We start from the raw sequence: 22531 nt of genomic DNA, 5'->3' as shown, positions 1-22531 counted from the left end.
GTATGCCGTAAAAAATAGGTACGCCTCAGGCCTTGTAATCTTCTGTCAATGTTTTATGGCCTCAGGTAAAGATAGCGACAGAGTCGACATTAGAAAATTATATTGTCGTTTAAGAGGTTAAAGATAGGAATGCTATGTTTTGGTAGACTTACCACAAAGAAACCGAATTGACAGCTCTGCATAAGCATAGAGCGTTTTTGAACCATGTCCCTCTAACGTAATGTTAGCAACGTTGAGTTGGTAGGTACTATAAATCGTCCATGGGTACAATGCTGAAGGGTGCCTATTTTCTGTTGCTGTAGCTTATTCCGTGTTCACAGAAGTGCTCCTGTTTGCAGTCTTTTTGCGATTCTTCTCCCCATAGTCATTCACTACTTCGGTTTATCCTGTGATTTTGTTCTTCTTATTCTACTCATCCTAAGTACCTTACCCAAGGTATTATATGGCCTCCACTGTCCCTTGGTTGTCGAGCAAACGAGCTTAGACCACGGATATTTGCATAATACCTACAGCAGGCACAATCTTCAGTCGCGCTTTCTGGCGGATTTGTGCATCGCCTGTATATTTCACCTCATTCTTACCTACCTTAGCTCCGATGACGATTTGATGCTTCAATGAAGGAACAGGAAGTCTCTGTGGCGGTCATATTCAATCGCGCTCATTATGGCTTCGTCTCATGGATTCAATGTTATGAATCTAGCCCGTTCGTAACCCATGGATACTGATGCTTTCTGAATGGTTGCAACTACTAACACGCCCGATTCTAGGTGATGTGAAGGCCGGTGCAGTAAGAGATAGAGAAAAAGCTGTAGACGGTATGTCTGTCTGTCTTTGGTTCTTCTGGACTCGGAGAGCTTACATTCATCTTAGAACTGGCGCATCTTCTTAACCCACGGAATCGAGCTACAAATCTGTAAGCACAGAGCAAAGCCCCTTTCGAACACTCTAACACAAGAAAAGCTCCGACCTCGGTGACAAGAGTTACCATGAGATCTTTGAAGCTATTTTCAGTTTCGTTCTTCGGGAGAAACCTATTTTCTATGACAAGAAGAAATCTCAAACAACAATTCATGCTACGGCCTCTCGGCTATCAAAATGTGCCGATGCCGTACGTATGACAGTGGGACGTGGCAACCCAAAAATTGGACGAAAGACACTTCTCGCTATCGTGGACCACATCACTCAAGTTCTTCCAGGACCTAATGACGATTACGTGTCCCCTTTACTCCAGGACTACATCAAAGCTTTGACCGAGGTGCTTTCCAGGCCGGCTCACGTGGAGATTCTCGCCAGGAAGGAAGGCCACCCGTGGGAGCTATGTGTTGGGTTCTTCCTCGGTGTTGCTCAGTTCTTGCTTCCCAACGAAGGAGATGTTTCGACCCTCGCATTGGCCCGAGCATCTCCAGCTTTGGTTCGATCATCACCAGCGCCAGGATCAGCAGGATATGGCCGATCTGGCGGACGATCAACTCCGTCGACCCAAAGCCAGAGACGAGCTGCCCCTGGTGAGGGTGGCTTACTGAAAGATGTCTTAGAAGGACTGTACTATCTTGTTGTTGGTGGAAATGCACCCCTACTTCGGCAGTTCAAAGATATCACGCCAGTAGTTCTCAGAGTCTTGAGCCTCAAGCAAGTCAGCCTTGGCTCTTTGCAGACTCTGGCATTCGCTATCATCAATGCTATTTTCTCTGCTACCCATGCTGATGATTTGGAGCACGCCAGCTCTCTGGTGCAAACACTGGTGCCGCTCATGAGCTACTGGTGGAGATCAGAGAAAGTATCTCAGGATGAAGTCATCCGTGCGTTAAGAATAGAGATCTCTAGAACTATACTCTTGACACACCTTCACATAGAGCACTTGGCTCTCAGGTCATCGGATGAAACCATACGTCTGGACTTGGAAGATTTGGTAGAGAACATCTGGTCTGAATATTCAAGGCGTGGTGAAGCATTCCGCCTCCAAATGAGCGATATCACATTTGACTTATCATCGTTGCCCGCATATGGCCTACAACTGGATATTTTTGGCCTCCGACCACATAATGTTTATGGCGAGGGGCATTGGGCTATCGTCCAGAATTTGGCATTCCTCGAAGGTATCATGGCGCTGCCTCGTCTGAAAAGACAAGGAGATGATAATAGTGAACAAGATGAGCAACCGCGCAAAAGACGGCGAACTCATCAAGACAATTCAAGTCGCATCCGCCTCAAGCTGAAGGCTGTCGATGTCTCGATCTGCAGGACTGCCCTGCAGTTGGTCCCTTTTCTTCTAGCTCATAATTCATTGAGCCGTGAAGAACTTCTCGACTTATTACCGGATTTGATATCATTGGCGAATGACAAGAACCCGGTCACAGCTTCTTGGGCCCTTGTTGCTTCTGCAAGGTAAGATCACCCGTTCGCCACACAATATCCGACCGGGCATAATGCTAATTCCATCAGCTGTATTGCGTACTCGGAAGGGTGCCATGATCAGGTGGACATGTGGCATCAGCTCTGGCGGTTTGCCATACGATCTGTCAGTCTGCCAGGAACGAGCCGAGCAGCCGCTGTGCTCCTGCACCAGCTGCTCGAAGCAGACGTCCTGCCTTATCACACCATTTCGCAGGACATTAATAACATGGTGACAACTGCCGATGTCAGTGGACCTAGCACTTTGAGTGATGCCTCTATCAGCTTGATGTTCCATGTTCTTCATCTACGGAACGCGAAGGTCCCGAGCGTAAGCCAAAGTACATGCCATCATATCATTCGATGGGTATTTCTAAGATGGAACCCAAGTGAGTTTCTTGTCCTCAACTCAAATACGTTTTAACATCCCATAGATGAATCTGCTTTCGCATCCTATAACTCGTTGCACGTTCAGCCAATTCACTTGGCGAACCTCATTCGAACATGTTGCGGAACAACAACTCTGGAGTTGACCTCCCGCCCGGCAGCTCCAGGAGGCCCATTGACAGAAACCTGGAGTTCATTCAGAGAGATCGAGTCCTTCACGCGGTACATACTCCTTTCGGAAGATACACCTAACAGTCCCGCAACAGCCGGGATTTGCAGGTTTTCAAAGCCCACAAACTCATCAACATTGGCGGATGCCAACACACGTTATGCTTCTCAGAAACTCACCCTCGAACTCTTTTACCCTAAGTTGGGTGAGTTGATGGAGCTTTGTACGTCGTGGACAAAGAAAATGAATGAAGGCGGTATACAAATTTCTTTTGATCGCTTCCAAAGTCTTGTATCAGCCTGTTTGGCGGGCACATTGTTGCTACCATTGTTTATCGACATTAACTCGACTCAGTCTTCGTCTGTTGAGTCAACTCTCAAAGAAATTCTAGAGAAAGGAATGAACTCTGCATTGACATCCGTCGAGCCCAATGCATTTGTCGATTCAATCCTGCGAGCCGTCCAGCCCATTATGCCTGATTTCAATACTACGAGTCTCAACAGGGCTCTTGCAAACAATCCCGCCCTTCTGCAACTCTTCTCTCGATTGTGGACCCTACTTGGAGAACAAAAGGCCCAGACACATCATGACAACAGCATCGACCTAATGGACATTGACGAGGACTTTGACTCACAAAGTAGCAGAGCAAGTTCGATTCATGCGCCAACAGTAGTCCCACGCTTCGACATTCAGATGAAGTTGGATACGCAGGCTTTCTATACAGAAACGAGGACGCGGCTGCATTTTTTGTCTATTATAAATGACGACGTGGGGCAGATTGGCCTCGTCCCTGATATCTACGTGGAACATCTCATCAACTTGCCGGACGATGATTTACTCATGTGCCAAGACCTGCTGTTAGACATTTTTACCTCTGATCTCGTTGTTACTCCAGACAACGCGCTCGCCATCATCGAAAGACTTGGAGAGTATATTGGCCAGCCTGATTATCAGTGTGCCGAAGTTGTGTTAAGCACCTGTATTGGAGTGATCGATGGACTTCACCCCATTTGGCTAAACGATAAACGACATCTTTCAGAACGAGTAGGCGATCTTTATTATCACTTCATCAAGGTCTGTCTCACATCGAACATATTCTCGCCAAAGGCCCAAACTTCAATGGTTCGATTATTGTTTACCCTACTCCGAACCAACACAGAGTATGGTAAAGATCAGGGGCTTGATTCGCCTCGGACATGTTTACTTTACATCTTGAGGAAAGGTCCAATGCTGGTCAAATTCGCTATCTCCCAGAAGATCGCTAACGTTTTCGATCTTTTTGTTCTCAAGCTTCACGATGAAGTTTTTGTGGATGTGCTGGACAGTTTACCAACCAACCCTCTCGATACTACTGGCATCGCATTCCGCTTGCTAGTCTTGTCAAATCTCGCGTGCCGATGGTCGACATTGCTTCGGAGGTGCACATATCACATCTTTGAAACCCCTGGAAAGATATTGGACTCAACTCAGTATGCAACTCGATGCTTGATCAATGTGTCAAATACGCTGAAATTGGAATCTCCAAAAGCCTTGTTCCGCCTGTTCTCCCGGCAACTCTTGTATACCTGGTTGGAATGCGATCCGGTTGAAGATATCCCGTTCTCCATCTTTGGCTTCGCGACACTCGGAGATCTCCTCAAGTCAGCCCAGTCCGAAGCCATTGGCTTGACAGTGATGAGAGGACAAGACGACGCCCTTATAGAAGTGTGCCGCAACCTAGGAAGTTCTGAAAGCGATCTCGTTCGTCAAAATTTCACTACTGCCATTGCATATAGCATGATCTTTGGTGACTCCAATGGAGGCGAGGACAAGGAGCGGGGCGAGGCACATATCAAAAAGTTGCTCGGAAGTCAAATGTACATGGACTCTATTTATATCAACCTTGTTGATATAGCGGCCCTCTTCTTTGACCTCATCGACCAAGAAAATTCTCTAGAGAGGGTATTTGCCAGGTACAAGCTTGACTACGCTGGCGAGATCATGGGTGCTGTAAAAGCCATTTCTCATTCGCCTGCTGAGCTACCAGCGAACCAACAGCCTATGTTCAAGGCTAAATATCTCATCCATGAACTTTACAGGCTCTGTCAAAACACGGAGTTCCAATTTCACGACCTATGGACGCCACCTGTGGTTGTCTCGATCGCCCGGAAGCTTTTCAATACGGTACATCCAGCTTTAGGTCCCTTGCATGCATGCTCTGTTCTTCGAAAGGTTCGAGTCTTAATTTCCCTTGCTGGGCCAGTCGCTTGGGATTCTTATCCTCTGGAGATGCTCCTGAACGCAACACGTAAGTTTATCACGGACTCAGAGTGTGCAGATGATGCACTTGGAATTAGCCAGTATCTCTTGGGTCAGGGGGCCAAGCATCTCAGCAACGTGCCATCGTTTCTCGCTGGTTATGCCCTGTCTACCCTCGCGTCGCTTCGAGTCTTCCTGGAATCAAGCCAGTCGAGCACTACCCAGGAGAGTCAGTTCAAAGCAACTATGAGCAAGGCAGAAAAGTTTCATGGATGGTTCAGCAAGTACCTCGAGGAGTATGACTCACCGGCGTTTAAGGATCTTGCGCAAAGAAATGCCTTCAAGTCCATAACACAATCTGCTGCTCGTATTCGAGCTTCTGGAAATGCTGAGAGAGGCACTGCAGAGAGCAAACTATTGCTGGATATCTTGGACGACGGTGGCGCAGATCACCAGCTTCTCAACGATTCTTCTCGACAGCTAGCTCTCGGTCTTCTTTGTGGCGACTTTTGCATTCCTGCGTTGATCAAGGACGACATCATCGAGTCTGATCATGATGCTGTACAGCATTCTACGGCTGTATGGAAGAGCTGCGATACAGAAAACCTGAGTGAAGAGTATCTAGCATGGGCAGGGCGAGTTGTTGGGCGAGCCTTTTCGGCTTCCGGGGAGATTCCAGTCAATGTTCTACGCGAATCGCATCTTACTCGCTACCAACAAATAGCTCCAGGGTCAAATGGCTCAGAGATGGGATTACTTTACCTGCTTCAGGACCTCACTTCAAATCCCGATTCTGTCACTGCTGGTCTTGCCGAAGCTGCTCTACGATCCATTGTCTCGGATGCCGCTATACTTGAGGATGAACCACTAACTGTAGCTTGTCAGAGGAGTTTAACGGAGTCTCTCTTAATAACTTCCCAATGGGGCTCGCACAGATCTCCCCCGTCTGACAAAGCCCCTATCACTCCTCCTTCTTCACCAGACCAGCCGGACGTGTGGTCTATGGAAATCACTTCGAAAGAATGGCTCCCGAGTCTGAGCGCACACCTTGCCCAGTGTGTTCCAGAGTCGATCATTCTCTCAGTCTTGGCCCCTATTCTTGCTAGAGTTGAGCACTTTGCGGAGAGCGCGTTTCCCTTCGTTGCTCATCTTGCGCTCTACTTTCCGATAAACCAGCAACACTCCCCTAAGCGCCCATTTTCTGCGGCGATCAAGAGCTGGCTGAAATGCACTGATCCTGCAGCCAAAGAAAATCTAAAGCTGCTCATCAACTTGCTTCTGTATCTCAGGACACAGCAGTACCCCAAAGAATCTTCAATGGCTGACCGATCTTATTGGCTCGAGGTGGATTCCACGATGGTTGCACAAACGGCGTCGCGATGCGGAATGTATAAGACCGCCTTGCTTTTCGCTGAGTATGTTACTCCTGAAACCTCGCGGTCCTCAAGAAGGTCCTCAGCCGCAAAGGAGGTGGATATGAGCGACACTCTCCTTACAATCTTTGAGAACATTGATGATCCAGATGCATACTATGGTCTACCCGAAGAGCCCAGCCTTTCTAATGTTGTCGCTCGCGTAGAATATGAGAATGATGGCCCCAGAAGTCTTGCATTCCGAGGCGCCATGTACGACAGCCACATATTCTACGGAGATCCAATGACTCAGTCAGACGAACAAGCTTTAGTTAGAGCCCTAGGTACACTTGGCTTGTCAGGACTCTCGAACTCACTTCTTCAGACACAACAAAACATGGAGTCATCCCCGGCTGCTCTCGAGGATACTTTCAATACTGCCAGGAAATTAGGGATTTGGAACCTTCCTGCTCCCTCGAGTGATCATCATGCGGTCACAGTATACAAAGCGTATCAAAGTATTTCTCAGGCAGCCGATATCACGAATATCCGAACGGCTGTGCATGAGGGCTTCAGTCGTACGATGAGGAGCTTGGCTGCCCTCGACCTGAATGCAACTTCATTGAGGAAACGACTTGGAGCTTTGGCATCCTTAACAGAACTTGATGACGTTATAGGAGTTTCTGACACCGCAGAGATGGATGGTCTCATCGAAAAATTCAAAACTCGAAGTGATTGGATGCGGAGCGGACTGTGAGTATCCGTCATAATTCTTAGAGCAAGCTACTAACCATCATTAGGTACGGCAGTGTCAGCCAGATTTTGTCTTGCCGTGCGTCTACGATGAGTATGGTCAGTCAGCAGAATACCCTTCGAACAAATATCAAGCTTTCCGCAGCTGCTGCACGACATATGGAAGTAGAAGCAATGATCACCGCATCTCAGATCTATCGTTATCACCAAGCGACACAAGAGAGTCTCAGAATATCCACTGGGCTCACCAAGCTCATCCCAACATGCGCCGCCTTAGACATTCATGTTGACGCAGCGGTCAACATCGAGACAGCTAATTCTCTCTGGGATTATGGTCAGATGAGCACATCCATCCGTATGCTCCAAGGCATAGATAGAGATGCTTCCCTCAAAAAGCAAACCCTGCCGGTCAGCCGATCTGACTTGCTTTCGAAGATTGGGTATCAGGTCTCTGTCGCTCGCCTTGAAGAGCCACATGATATTCAGAAAAACTACCTGGAACCTGCACTCAAGGAGCTCAAAGGCAAAGGCCAAGGTCGGCAAGCAGGTGCTGTATTTCACCAGTTTGCCATGTTCTGTGACCAACAACTGCAGGACCCAGATGGCCTGGAAGACTTGAAAAGACTTCAAAGTCTAAAGAAGGCCAAGGGCGATGAAGTGGCAGAACTAAAAACCCTAGTCGGCGGTACAAAGGATACACAGCTGAAAACTAGATATTCACATGTCTTGAACAAGGAGAAGCAATGGCTAGATCTTGATGAGCAAGAACTGCGACGAGTCGAGCAGACTCGCAGTGAATTCGTTCGGCTGAGTCTCGAGAACTACCTCCTATCTCTTATTGCCTCTGATGAACACAATAACGACGCCCTTCGTTTCACGGCTCTTTGGCTAGAGCGATCAGAAGAGGAGACTACTAATAAGGCGGTTATGCGACATTTGTCCGACGTGCCGACGAGGAAATTTGCTGGTCTCACCAATCAACTGACATCCCGACTGCAAGACCAGGACACCTCATTCCAGAAATTGCTGCTGGAGCTGGTCTACAATATCTGTGTAGACCATCCTTATCACGGAATGTATCAGATCTGGTCTGGAACCAAGGCAAAAGCACAGCAGAAAGACGACGTAGCTGTTCTTCGTGTCAGAGCAACAGATCGTATTGCGAAACGACTTGCTGAGACGCAATCTGTTGCCAACATTTGGCTCTCGATCGACAAGACAAGCAAATACTATCACGCTCTTGCTATGGACCGGAACCCAAATAGGTACAAGTCGGGTGCGAAGATCCCGCTCAAAGAGTCTTCGCCCGGGCACAACCTCATCAACTGCTTGATCAAATACCGAATTCCATCTCCAACTATGCACATTGAACTCTCACATACAAAAGATTACTCAAAGGTCCCGATCATCTCCAAATTAGAACCCACCATGACCATTGCTTCGGGCGTCAGTGCTCCCAAAATCATTACTGCCATTGGAAGCGATGGTGTGCGATACAAACAGCTTGTCAAAGGAGGACACGACGACTTGCGACAGGATGCTATCATGGAACAGGTCTTTTCGGCCGTATCATCTCTGCTGAAGCTTCATAGGACGACTCAGCAGCGCAACCTAGGAATCAGGACATACAAGGTATTACCACTCACTGCATCTTCGGGCTTGATTGAATTTGTCCCCAATACAATTCCACTTCACGAGTTCTTGATGCCCGCCCATGAAAGGTACTACCCAAGGGACTTGAAGGGCTCCCAATGTCGTAAGGAAATATTTGGGGTCCAAAGTCGGACGGTGGAAACTCGAATCAGCACCTATCGCAAGGTCACGGAGAAATTCCATCCAGTCATGAGATACTTCTTTATGGAACACTTCATGGATCCAGATGAATGGTTCCTGAAAAGACTAGCGTACACAAGAAGCACTGCGGCTATATCGATGCTGGGACACGTTCTCGGTTTAGGAGACCGACATGGGCACAACATTCTCCTGGACCACAAGACAGGAGAAGTTGTCCACATTGACTTGGGTGTTGCATTTGAGGCTGGCCGTATTCTGCCAGTACCAGAGTTGGTCCCCTTCAGACTGACAAGAGACATTGTGGATGGAATGGGAATCACCAAGACAGAAGGCGTCTTCCGGAGATGCTGTGAGTTTACGCTAGATGCTCTCAGAGAAGAGCAGTACTCGATCATGACAATCTTGGATGTGTTGCGGTTTGATCCGCTGTATACGTGGTCGATCTCACCACTCCGACTTGCCAAGCTCCAAAAGGCGAGACACAACGACGAAACCCCAATGGACGATGAACAAAGCGAGGCAGAGACGAAGAAGGGCAAAAAGGCTGCAGGCCATGTCAATGAACCATCTGAAGCTGACAGAGCTTTGGAGATTGTGAGGAAGAAGCTCTCGAAAACGTTGAGTGTGACTGCAACAGTAAACAAGTTGATCAACCAAGCCACGGATGAGCGAAATTTGGCAGTGTTGTATTCTGGTAAGCTAATCGGATGTCGTCGACTTGAGTTCACAGCTAACATGCCTCTTTTCCTAGGTTGGGCAGCATATGCCTAAGATGTCTGGCCAAAGCCGACTTGGGGTGGAGGGAAGTATAATAGCTAATGATTACCCTAAATACCTGAAGCTTGTAAAGTTCTTGTACTGAATTAAAGCAAGAGCTCAGAGAGTTGGAGTTGATTCAGAGAAGGCTTCAATGGAACTAGAATACCAATCTAGTGTTCTTCTTGTCTTGTAAGATTATTATGTGTAGTATGCAAGTTGTTGCTTTGTTTTTGTCATGCAAACCCACCAATGACGCTCTTTGAGCCGGAGATAGATGATGGTAGCTCCAGTTTCTTATCTTATCATGGATTCAATCACCTTCAATCAATCAATCAATCAACACCCACCTCAGATATCATTGAGACTTGCCATCATCTCCGAAAGCATTACCTTGACGTTTCTTCGAGCTTGTCCATTTCAGTTTCATTATAATCACGAAATACTCTGTTACTTCACTTGCCGCCTCCGTCTGCTCACGATCGAATACTGCAACCAAAGACCGGACAATCCGAGAAACTGAGGCCTGCGCGACAGCTCTTTGTACGGTTGTTCCAGGCCTCGTTCTTTTGTTGATATACCGCCTGGATTCACTCCATGCAACCGTTGGCGTCGGAAACAACCTCTCCCTCCCGGCGAAGGCCGCGGTTAGATTCAACATCCTCAGCATCACCTCCCCTTGCTACCTCCAAGCGGGCGCGCTTCGAAATGACCACCGCTAAAGCGCGGGGCAAGCTCCCCGAGACCATCGACCTAACGCAGACACCTTCTGCGTTTAAGCCATATTCTGGCTCCAAGAAGCTTGTTATCAAGAATCTGCGAGCGCCCACGAGTCGAGATACCCTGGTCGCCGAGTACTACAAACGGACCGAGAAGGAGCTCGAGGATTCCCTAGAGGCTGTTTTTGCGGGACGGGCACCCAACGTCCCCTTGGAGAGGCTGTACAGGGGGGTCGAGGATGTCTGTCGAAAGGGGGATCCCGCGAAGGTGTACCAAATGCTCAAAGAGAGAATTGACGTACACCTGCAACGGACTGTGCTACCCAGAATCCAGAAGAATGGGCATGCTTCGAACCTCGATACCGTGAAGAGCACACTAGCAGAATGGAAGACTTGGAATACACAAACGGTAGGCTGGATGTTTCTATATGGGTTTGAGATGCTAAGAACCACTTGCAGATATTGATCAGATCAACATTCAGCTACCTCGATCGAACGTATTTACTGCAGAAGAACCTTGCATCTATAAACGATATGGCGATTCAGCAGTTCAGAAAGATGGCATTCCCATCCCAGAGTCAAGCCTATAGAAACTCCGTCGGCGTGAAGCTGATCGCAGGTGTTTGCGATTTAGTTGAGCACGATCGAAGAGTCATCGACCAAATCGAACCTGCATTACTGAAAGATTCGATCATGATGCTTTATGTTTTGGAGGTCTATGTCAAGCACTTTGAGCCCTACTTCTTAGAGCAGTCTGAGAGATACTTTAAAGAATTTGGCGAAGCTTGGAGCACATCAAGTCTCAAGGACTACATTTTGGTTTGCGAGAAGTTACTGAAAAAGGAAGACTATCGCTGCATCCAATTCAACCTCGATAGTACGACGGAGAAGCAACTTATGGACTCTGCGCACGCCCATCTCATCACGAACTACTCAGAAAAGCTTCTCAACGGTGGTAACCTGGCGAAGCTGCTGGCTGATAGAGAAGTTGAGTCAATGAAGGCTTTGTATGACTTGCTTCGGTTATCAGGGATCCAAAAGAAGATGAAAGATCCATGGTGCGACTACATTCGATCAACTGGTTCGGCAATCATAAGCGACAAAGACAAGGGTGACCAAATGGTTTTGCGCTTATTAGAGCTGCGCCGATCACTCGACTTGATGATTCGAGATGCTTTCAATAAGGACGAAGACTTCCTTTGGGGCATGAGAGACTCTTTTGGCAAGTTCATGAACGACCGCAAAGCTGCCTCTTGCTGGGACACGGGAACATCCAAAATTGGTGAGATGATCGCCAAATATATCGACATGCTTCTGCGAGGCGGCTTGAAGTCACTGCCAAAGGATCTTTTGTCAGATGTGAAAGATCGAGCGACAGCTGAGAAGGAAGGCCAAGCGAGCACAGGTGACGAAGATGCCGAGCTTGATAGACAGCTTGACCAAGCTCTCGAGCTGTTCCGCTTTATCGAGGGCAAGGACGCCTTCGAGGCATTTTACAAGAAAGACTTGGCTCGGAGATTGCTCATGGGACGAAGCGCCAGTCAAGACGCTGAGCGCAACATGTTAACAAAGCTTCGAGGAGAGTGCGGTGCAAACTTTACACATAATCTGGAACAGATGTTCAAGGATCAGGAACTCGGCAAGGATGAAATGGAGTCTTTCAAGCAATGGCGTCAAGGAAGTGCTGAGCGCAAGAATTCTCTGGACCTTTCCGTCATGATTTTGTCCGCTGCTGCATGGCCAACTTATCCAGATGTTCGTCTCAACCTGCCGGATGAGGTTGCTACTCAGATTGAGAGGTTTGACAAGTATTACAAGAATAAGCATACAGGACGAGCCCTGACGTGGAAGCACTCATTAGCCCACTGCTCCCTCAAGGGCATCTTCGCCAAGGGGCCCAAGGAGCTTCTTGTATCTGCATACCAGGCTGTGGTTCTGATGATGTTCAACAGCGTGCCGGCCGATGGATTTTTGGCTTATGAACAGATCGCCACGGGGACTGGTCTTTCAGGTGGTGATCTTGATCGCACACTTCAGTCGCTCGCTTGCGGCAAAGCGCGAGTGCTGACCAAGCACCCGAAAGGTCGTGATGTCAAGCCTACTGATACGTTTACTTTCAACAAAACATTTACGGATCCCAAGTACAGAGTCAAGATTAATCAGATCCAGCTGAAGGAGACAAAGGAGGAGAACAAGGCTACACACGAGAGGATCGCGCAAGACCGGCGCTTTGAGACACAGGCAGCCATCGTGAGAATAATGAAAAGTCGCAAGAGCATGGGTCACAGTGACCTTGTGGCAGAGGTTATCAACCTGACAAAGAAAAGAGGCAGTGTTGAGCCGGCGGCGATCAAGAAGGAGATCGAAAGGTATGTGGCACAACACGTTAATAATAGTGTCCAGGGTTGGCTAACGGTAGATGCAGTCTTATTGAGAAGGATTACATCGAAAGAGAGGGCAATTCCTACGTGTACCTGGCATAAGGCTTGGATAGTAATAAAGATTGGTGAGGCAAGGCTATCAGGCTCAACGCTGAAGAGGGCAGTGGAATGCTGTATAGGTACAAGGTAACTGAATGCTACAACGACACAGACATGTACGTACCCATACCAACGAAATTTGATTCCTATATCAAAATATGACTATCTTGGAGCAAACGATGGAATCCGGGAGTCGAACATGGACCAAAAAGAAACGAAGCAAGGGGGGGACCATGGTCGGCAAGGTAAATATGATTGAGTAACATATTGTTAACTGACTGAGCTACTTCGCTGAAAGAGTAGACCACTACTTTGATATATAACCAGGGGGGTTCATGCCTACAAACAGCCGTTGATTGGTGAGATTGGTGCGTTGGGATTGATGGGGCGTTGGTGCCTAGAGGGCTGAAGTGAGATCCTTGCTGTTTGCGAGCTTCATCAGTTCTCACAAGCTGCCTCAAACTGTTTTAAGCTTAAGTGGTTTCCTTATGCAACAGCTTTGGTTTCCGGACGTGGAAAAACGTCAATGAGATGGGTATTGTAGACTTGTCTAATCTTACAGATCTTGAGATGGAAATATGCATCTCCTTACAAGCTCCAAGTCACGTTGAGACTCGTAACCTGACATGAAATGAGCTGCGTCTCTGTATGAGCCCGTACGTTCTTCAATATTTCAGAGCCAAGGGGCTTCAAAAGGCCTTGGACAACATGATGATGCTGCGTTGTTCTGTGCCGTTGCTGCCATATTTGAAGAAGGTCATTTGATATCTTGACATCGTGGGAGAGGAGGGGGTTGACTATCATTACACACACAACAGATTGCTCTGGATGGCATGGAAGTAATAGTCAAAGAGCAAGTGTAGTTTATCAGTGCAAATCTATCATGATGGACCTTTCTTTACCAGTACAATGAACCGTGCCCTCTGAAATGTAAGAGTTACATAAGAAGATCAATGCTGATGGATGTATCGCAATCGTAATACCAAGAATTCTTGATAATTCTAGGCTAATTATTCTATAATAATACGAGAATAATTGAAAGTCTTTCGATCTGTTCCCCTGCTCTGAACAGATGTGCTCTCCCAGTTGCTGGCTTGAGCAACTCATTAGAGGTGCCTCATCTATCTATGGCATTGACGCCTCGGAAGATCAAGAAAGTGCGATTTCAAAACTGGAAAAACAGATTGAAAATAGAAACCGAGCCCTGGAAGTGGCTTCTGTGGCCTCTTGCAGAGAAGATAGGGCTGACGAATTCGGCCTCGAATGAGAATGGTAAGGCCATTGAGAGGCAGAGGGTTGAAAAGGCCACCCAGAGACTCACCGACGGCATTGAAAGGGATGAGAAGGAGAGTCTAGACTTGACACAGCATTCTCCTGGCATGTCACCAGTCATACAGTGTTCTAAAGACAACAAGTCTTGGTATCTATTCCCGTCTCTAAACAAACACATAGTACTGTAATTGCAGGCTTAGTGACCCCATGGGACATTAGGAAGACGCTGTATCACTCGAGATCTTGATGCTTTACATCGGGCGTGCTTAAGACGATATGCAGTTATTTCCTGAATCTCTACCGACCAACTTAGTCACAGAGATAGATAGATATTGGATGATGTGGGCGTATCAATGTTCTGATTCTCGGTGAAGTATTCTGAAGGCAAATGATGTTATCGGCCATTGATGAATGTTGCTGGTGGAATCAGCAACCAAGACTTGCTTACACTTGTATTGGCAAAAAGAGTAATCGGTCGCCTTCAGAACAAGAAAAAAGAAAACGGAAAAGAAGAGCAATGCCAAAGTAAAGTAATCAACCCCTCACGAGGCATCCACAAGGCAACCATGCTTGGGCGCCCGGCCAAAGTTAGCAGACATGAACTGAGGGTGTGAAGGAGAAACGAACGCCCTGAATATTCCGTCGCAAAAGATACTGTAGAACAGACAGACACGCCCGTTCAGAGTTGAATCAATCCTCAGTGTAACCTCAGTTGACAGGCGGCCAGTTGCCTGATCACCGACGGTTGTATCGCCATCGGGAAGAATTGATATATTGAACCCTCTTGACAGGTCACACGGCCACGCGGGAGACACGCCTTTGTGCCATCGCCAACTGTATTATTGTGTTGCCCGTGCCGTGGCGTGCTGTGTTGCGTTGTAATATGCTATACCATGCTAGCCATGCTATGCTTTGCTGTCTCAAAGCAAGACTGATAAACCCCGTATTCATGTCTCAGAATCCAGACACAATTCATAACGACCAAAACATGAAACATGTTCACTTTCGCCTCATTTTTTTTTTTTTTTTTGTTTATCGGATTGTATCTCGACGTATAGAAAACCTCAGAGGCCATCCATCATCAACAGCCTGCGCCGCACATGCACTTCTAGACTGGGTCATTCTACCTCCACATCATACATAGTATGTTCGATGTACTCACATAGTCTACAGTTACTAGTTGCCGCATAACTAGGGCGCTTTTCGATCAAACTGCTGACTATATCGTGCATAAGATGGGATGGGATGGGCCGTGACGCGGTGTAAACGGATTGCGTTACCACCATCTACCAAGTATCTACTGTACACTTTGGACACACTCACCTCCAGGGCAATCAAGGCTGATTGAGTCATTATGCCTCAATATCACTTTACGCGCATTTTCAACCATGTTAATCCCAACTGCCGCTGACTTGGCGAACCAAGAGAGCCAGTATCTAGAACAACTGCCTGTCTGCCTTGCGAGAGATCCATGGTAGTCAATGACCATATCAACCAAATATGCACATCATTCAGCTCGCTACTGTACATTCTCTGCAATCACTTGCATACCCGACCTTCCCGCGAAGCTATTCCTTAGTGCAAGCAAGTCTCAACTTGTTTCACCGATTCCTCGATATGTCCGACCTGGACCTGTCGCTCTCACTTTTCGTGACATGGCGGACAAGGCCTAATTCCACGATGGACTACACTTCTCGATTGTGGCGATACGCTGCGTTCGCGTCCGAGTCTGCCCTCTCGTCCTCAGTAGCACAAACTTCGGACATATCGAACGACATCAACGCCCAACGACTTCGTGGTGAACTTTTGAGTCCAGCCATGGTGTATCCGAGGCAATTATCTGATTCAACAGTACAACAATGCAGGGCCTCTCTCAACTCGAACAAATGGTTACGCAGCGTAAAAGATCTCCAGATCATCGTGTTAAACTCTCACCGGGCGACCGAGGGCCGCAGAGTAACACACCCAGACAGACACTTAGTATAGCATACTGCATACATAGCTAGCTAGCATGGATGTTGTATCTTAGAAACGGCGATCGCCTTCCTGCATATCTGGGCGTTGACAGAACGGGCTGTCGGTATCGGGTCACAAATCGACTCGGGTCAGCCTCTCGGCAACTTGCCTCATCGTTCATTGTCGGTCGCCATATCGAGACAGCATGCGGTAACACACAATGGAGGCGCCGGTTGAAGGGACTATCTTGAGTCGTTGGACTCTGCCGATTGCCTCATGCAAGTCAGTCTGATCGTGTCGGCCAGGCGAATGATGCCGTATCTCAGCAGAGGTCGGCCGGCAAGAAATGCATTTGCCGATTACCTAGTTCACTTCGGCTGAGAGTCCTATTGTAGGCTTATTCATGATATCGCTATTAATGTGCGTAGTTGGCTTGCGCCAAGCTGATGTGCTGTTGGTGGAGGTCAACGGGCGAACCACCAACTCGAGCGCAGAACAACCAATGTATGGTTCGCCTCTAACAACAATCTTCAGTTTCTCAGTAACACAACTGGCTTTCATCATCAAGAGTACTCATCAGTGCCGTATTGTGTCGGAATACCAGATCAAGCAACCAACGCCAATACGTACTTATCTTGAGCAATGGCTGTCCAAGTTCAAATAGACCCTCACTCGCCCTCGAGTTTCCCACAGAAATCCAGAGACACTCCCATTTCGGCTCCAACAAACAGATATTCCTTTCCTCATATCTTCAACGCAAACAAGATTCTCTCCAATTGCTTGACACACCTGCCACAACAAGGCTGTACTGCGCCCCTCCTTAGTCCTCAATCTTCCATCCCCCCTCCATCTTCTCACTAGGACGCACCCATTTGCTATCTCGCCAGCCTCACTTTTAATTTGCACAAGTCTTTGGACGCAGGAGCTTTCGAATCCCTCCCAAGCTGCGCCCACCCAAGCTCTCCATCTCCAGTCGTATATATCATAGCCTTATTCTTCCTCTCCATCGCATCAATCCCAGGATTGGAATTCCCCATTCATTTAGCAAATACCAATCACACTATGGCTGGTGTTCCTCCTGTCGGGGCTATGCCTCAAAACATCCCAGCACCAATGTATCATACTCAAGCTCCCCGAACACGGCCTTCAATGCCCCAGCAGAACGGAGCCCCTGCAGGACTTCCTGCATTCATGCCTGCCAATACCCGGCGCTATAGCCATCCTCCCCAGCCTCCCATGGATCTGCGACTGCAAGATCCCGCCGAGGTCAAAAATGTCCGAAGCAGGGAGCTTCCTGTGTACAGAGCTCTCCGCCTCGAAAAGACCCCTGTGACCTCCAGTGGTGGCAAGGCACGGGATACAGAATATGACTGGGAGATCATCACTAGTACAGAGAAGAACATGTCCCAATCAAGGATCAAAGAGAGGATCGAGCACTTGGATAGAACCACAAGATCTGTCTCAAAGAAGAAGCAAGACAAGAACGAGACTATCCAACTTCAGCTCGACAGGGCTCAAGCTGATCTAACCAAAGAGGACCGTGACTTTCGGTTCTACTATAAGCTGGCCCAGATCGAATCAGAGTGGCGGGCGGCAGATGATTCCAAACACCAGGATGACAGGAGTGTGCGAAGCTCCAGAAAGCACAGAAGCCACTCGAAGCGGAGCAAATCTCCTAGGCTTGAGAGAGTGGCAATCAATGCATATTTCCAGAGGATGCCCGCCTCTGGCCGCCATACCCCCAGAACCCTCGATACACATGTATCGATGAGACAGCCAAGGCAAACCCAACAGACACCTGCCCAGCCACGCATGGGAGGGTTACCGCCTGTCGCCCTTCCCCAAAGATTTGCGCCCCCTCCTCCTACTGCTGCTCCTGCTGCTGCAGCCCCCGTCAGGCCAGCACCTCCTCCAGTGACCGATCCACGATTCAATGGTCAACTCAGGCCTCCTATGGGAGAACAAAACGTCCCTCGTATGCCTCAAGCCCAATCCCCTCGACAGGGCCCATTCAACAATGCACAGCAAAGTGGCATGCCACCTGCAAAGCCAGGAAATGCGATCACTCATAATGCAGGTGCTGTGCCACTTGTAACAGTACCAGCGTCAGCACCAGCACCAACACCGGCACAAGGACAGGTTCCAGCTGCACCACCCCCAAGGCTACCAGCGATCAATATCCCCATCAACCGACCACCACATGGGCCATTGCCAGGGCCCAAGGGTCCTCCACAGATGCCCTCATCAGGTCCCGGTGCACCTAAGGCTCCATTTGAGGCAAGCAATCGCTCACCAAAGAAAACGGTACCAGAGCCAGGTTTCAATTTTGGAGATGGAGTCAAGGTTATTGATAACTCAGGTCTAAGTTCCTCGCCATCCAATGGTGATAGTGACGAGTATTCAGAAGATGAAAGCGAGGATACAGGGCCATCGTCCGTTGATTCCGGTAGCAGTCCGCAAAGGGGTCGAGGGCGTAGCCCAAACCCGAAGCGTATGCCTTCCAATCATCACGAAAACATTATCGTCCAGGATCCTCGCAACATCAGAAAGGATGCTGAATATATAGTTGATGACCGTTCCTCTCGACATTCTGATCGGCAGCATGTACGATTCAATTCACCCGGCCGTCGCTACCGTGACGAAAGTTGCTCGCCCAGAGGCGGATATCCTTCTCCCCGAGAACAGCCTTGGAGAGGAGAGCCGCCACGAATTATCCAGGCAGCAAGACCTAGTGTCCGTCATGTTCGAGGCACTGCGCCCCGACGAGATGAGTCTTATGATATCAGACCCAGTCGCACCGACAAGCCCCTTGAGCGAGCAAGATTAGACGACGGCCATCGTGAGCGTGACGTTCGAAGAGACAATGATCGCTTCAAACAAAATCTTGAAGAGGATCTTCGACGGCTCCGTGAACTTAAGGGGAGGCGAGAAGATCGAAGACCCGACGACTACAAGTACGTTGACCATGAACCTCGCTGGAGTGATCAACGGGCTCGAGAGTTCATGAGCCACAGGGAGCCACGCTATTCACGACAACATCATGAAGATCGTGAGGCTTTTAGGGGATATAGTGGCCGACGGAATTGATAGCATGAGTCGGCAGTCTTCTTTGTTGCAATCACTGTGCTTTTACGCAATGTTTGAATAGGATCAGTTCGTGTTACTGACATATTGGATACAATGGAAACACCAAGGTTTGGCAATGGCGTTTTTATCATTTCAAAGGAATGAAGATAAGTTGATAATTCAGTATCGTGCTTGTCCTGAGAAAAACATGAATATTATAATGACGAACAATTTCAATGTTAATAGTTGATTGTGCACATGGTTCATTCATTACCTTATTTAACGTCAAGCGTGAGTTGTATGCATGAACGGCAATTATAGACCACGTGACTAAGCGAATGCCGGTAGTGCATTAAGTGAGGCGTGTCGCGCCTGGAACGCGTCGGGCAGAGACCTACTGCATTCATGTGAAGACTTCATTCGTCGTACCTGACCAGGTTCGGGGCCGAGACGCGTCCTTATCTTGCAGGAAATCACAATCTGCCTCTGCTGAATATGACAGGACCGTGGGGTACGGATACTTCCTTGATAATCTCGTCTTCGTCCAATTGAGCCTTGCAGCTTCCTGCTTGATTTTTTCCCCCATTCCCCCCTCCTCCCTCGTTTTCCTACCTGCCTCAGGTGCGGTAACCTTCAGCGGTCGCCACTACACGATATTTTATGAAGGTTGGTATCAACCACCTGCCTTTTCGTTCCTCGCCGGCACGGGCGTTCCTTCTTCGACAAGCTTTACAACAGCAACGAGTTCAGGTGCACTCAGCTGGTCCGATATATTCACCAAACCCTGACGCAATGCTACAGCGTGCAAATAGCCAATACGAGGCCAATGGCCCTCCTCCCCAACAAAGGAGCCAGCCCAGAAGCCAATCGTTTCTTCCTTCCAGCCCAAGTACTCATAATGCCGATATTCGACAGCAACTAAAGAAGTCAAACGCCCCTGCTGTGTCGGCGAGGACCATGCCACCATTCTCCAGACCTCTTCAAAACCGACCTTCTAACATGAACCAACTTCCAAACAATTACCGACCGCCAAACGGTGTTGGCGGTGGATCACTGGCTTCTATCTGTGGAGGTTCAAACTCATTCGGCGGCCAAGCAGATGTTGTTGATCTCACTGAACCTGAAGCTCACGCAAAGGCCCAAGCAGCGGTCTTCTTTACGGAAGACGACTTTTGTGACGACGACGACCTAGATCTGGATTTCCAAGCCCCTTCAGCACTACCACCACTTCCCGCAAATACTCCATCCAAGCGCATCACCAAGGAGAACATGCCACCCCCGCCGCCAACCTCAACACAGACAGACAAGGCTATACCTTGGTCTTCGTCACCGCCCTCACATTTCCTACCACCGTCCCGCAATGCATCTGTCACTTCAACGATGGCCAATATTTCCATGAAGCGCGATTCTTCTGGTGACCAAGGTGATTTCGATGCTCCGGTCCCTAAAAAGGCCAAGAAACGCGTATTGCCTCAAAGTTTCAAGCAGGAAGAACCCGATGGTGAGAGTGATTTTCACCCACAGGTCGCCCAAACACCGAATAACAAGCGGAAGGATTTTCTTAATCCCACAGCGAGCGCTGTCAAGGAACAGAAAAAACAATTTCGAACTCAGCGTCAGCAAGAGCAACCATCGGCCGGCACCGGTCTTTCCATGGATGAGATCAAAGAAGTCACCACTTCGCATTCTAAGGGCAATTTTGCCATATCGCTCAGCGAAGAACAGAGACACGTCTTGGACCTGGTAGTGAACAAGAACCAGAGTGTCTTCTTCACTGGTGCGGCCGGAACTGGCAAATCTGTACTCATGCGAGCCATCATCACGGAATTGAAGAAGAAGTATGCCAAAGACCCAGAACGAGTTGCCGTTACTGCCTCCACGGGACTTGCTGCATGCAATATCGGAGGCATTACGCTCCATAGCTTCTCTGGTATTGGACTTGGCAAAGAGGATGCCCCATCACTAATCAAGAAAATCCGAAGGAATCCCAAGGCAAAGAACCGCTGGCTGAGAACTAAATGCCTTGTCATTGATGAGATTTCCATGGTGGACGGAGATTTGTTTGACAAACTGTCTACAATTGGAAGAACGATTCGAAACAACGGGAGACCGTGGGGAGGCATTCAACTCATTATCACCGGTGATTTTTTCCAGCTTCCACCAGTCCCAGAACAGGGTGCGAAGCGGGAGACCAAGTTTGCCTTTGATGCTTCAACTTGGGCTACCTCCATAGACCACACTATTGGACTTACGCAGGTCTTCCGTCAGCGAGACCCAGTATTTGCCAACATGCTCAACGAGATGCGCCTCGGTCGCATCACGGAAGACACTGTTCGGGCCTTCAAAAAGCTGGAGCGACCGCTCAATTTCAATGATGGACTGGGAACCGCAGAGTTGTTTTCCACCCGGAACGAAGTCGAGATGTCAAATGAAAGAAGGTTGAGAGAACTTCCTGGCACGATCAGGCGGTACGAGGCTCAAGATACTGGCAAAGAAGAGATTCGGGACAAACTACTGATGAACATGATGGCGCCCAAGAGTATCGATCTCAAGATCAACGCTCAAGTAATGCTGATCAAGAACCTTGATGAATCACTTGTGAACGGATCTTTAGGCAAGGTGATAGGGTTCTCCGATGAAAAGACGTTCGACATGGAGCCAATTGATGAATTCGGCGAGGAAGAGAGAATGGCCAAAGCTCGAAAGAAACTACTCAATACATTCAAGCGCGAATCCGATTCAGGTTCCAGTGGGACCAAATTCCCGGTGGTACAGTTCATGGCAACAGATGGCACATCACGCGTGATCCTCTGCCAGCCTGAGGAATGGAAGGTCGAATTGCCCAATGGCGAGCTCCAGGCGAAGCGAACTCAGCTGCCCCTGATCCTGGCATGGTCATTGTCAATCCATAAGGCCCAAGGTCAAACTCTCGAACGTGTCAAAGTCAATCTCGGACGTGTGTTTGAAAAGGGCCAGGCTTATGTTGCTCTCAGTCGAGCGACTACACAGGATGGCCTACAGGTTCTGGGCTTTCAAAAGTCCAAGGTCATGGCACATCCTCGAGTCATAGACTTTTACAACAAACTCTACAGTGCCGAGGAGGCACTCGGAAAACCTACGGCTCAAAATATCACTAGTTTCGTATCCAATCGCATTGGAGCGGCGCCCTCGAAAGCACCAGCGCCCAAGAAGCCAGCC

General features: G+C 48.5%; 3 protein-coding genes across 3 annotated transcripts; all 3 read left to right on the top strand.

Moving 5' to 3' along the window:
* Nucleotides 1-663: 663 nt before the first annotated feature.
* On the top strand, nt 664-9855 carry TEL1 (Serine/threonine-protein kinase tel1; the record flags this gene model as incomplete). Its single annotated transcript, XM_044827221.1, has 8 exons — nt 664-703; nt 768-815; nt 871-913; nt 961-2385; nt 2443-2780; nt 2826-7290; nt 7338-9778; nt 9836-9855. The coding sequence occupies 8 exons, from the start codon at nt 664-666 to the stop codon at nt 9853-9855; spliced, it is 8820 nt and encodes a 2939-aa protein (XP_044677815.1).
* Nucleotides 9856-10548: 693 nt separating this feature from the next.
* On the top strand, nt 10549-13042 carry J7337_009625 (uncharacterized protein; the record flags this gene model as incomplete). The annotated part of the gene is made up of 3 exons (XM_044827220.1): nt 10549-10968; nt 11019-12928; nt 12985-13042. The coding sequence occupies 3 exons, from the start codon at nt 10549-10551 to the stop codon at nt 13040-13042; spliced, it is 2388 nt and encodes a 795-aa protein (XP_044677814.1).
* A 4287-nt stretch (nt 13043-17329) lies between these two features.
* J7337_009624 (uncharacterized protein) lies at nt 17330-19354 on the top strand (the record flags this gene model as incomplete). Its single annotated transcript, XM_044827219.1, has 1 exon — nt 17330-19354. The coding sequence occupies one exon, from the start codon at nt 17330-17332 to the stop codon at nt 19352-19354; it is 2025 nt and encodes a 674-aa protein (XP_044677813.1).
* Nucleotides 19355-22531: the final 3177 nt, after the last annotated feature.

The sequence above is a fragment of the Fusarium musae genome, chromosome 7 (genome assembly GCF_019915245.1).
Source record: "Fusarium musae strain F31 chromosome 7, whole genome shotgun sequence".
Classification (NCBI taxonomy): domain Eukaryota; kingdom Fungi; phylum Ascomycota; class Sordariomycetes; order Hypocreales; family Nectriaceae; genus Fusarium; species Fusarium musae.
The sequence above is the reverse complement of the archived record's forward strand: the minus strand, read 5'-3'. Positions and strand labels throughout refer to the sequence as shown.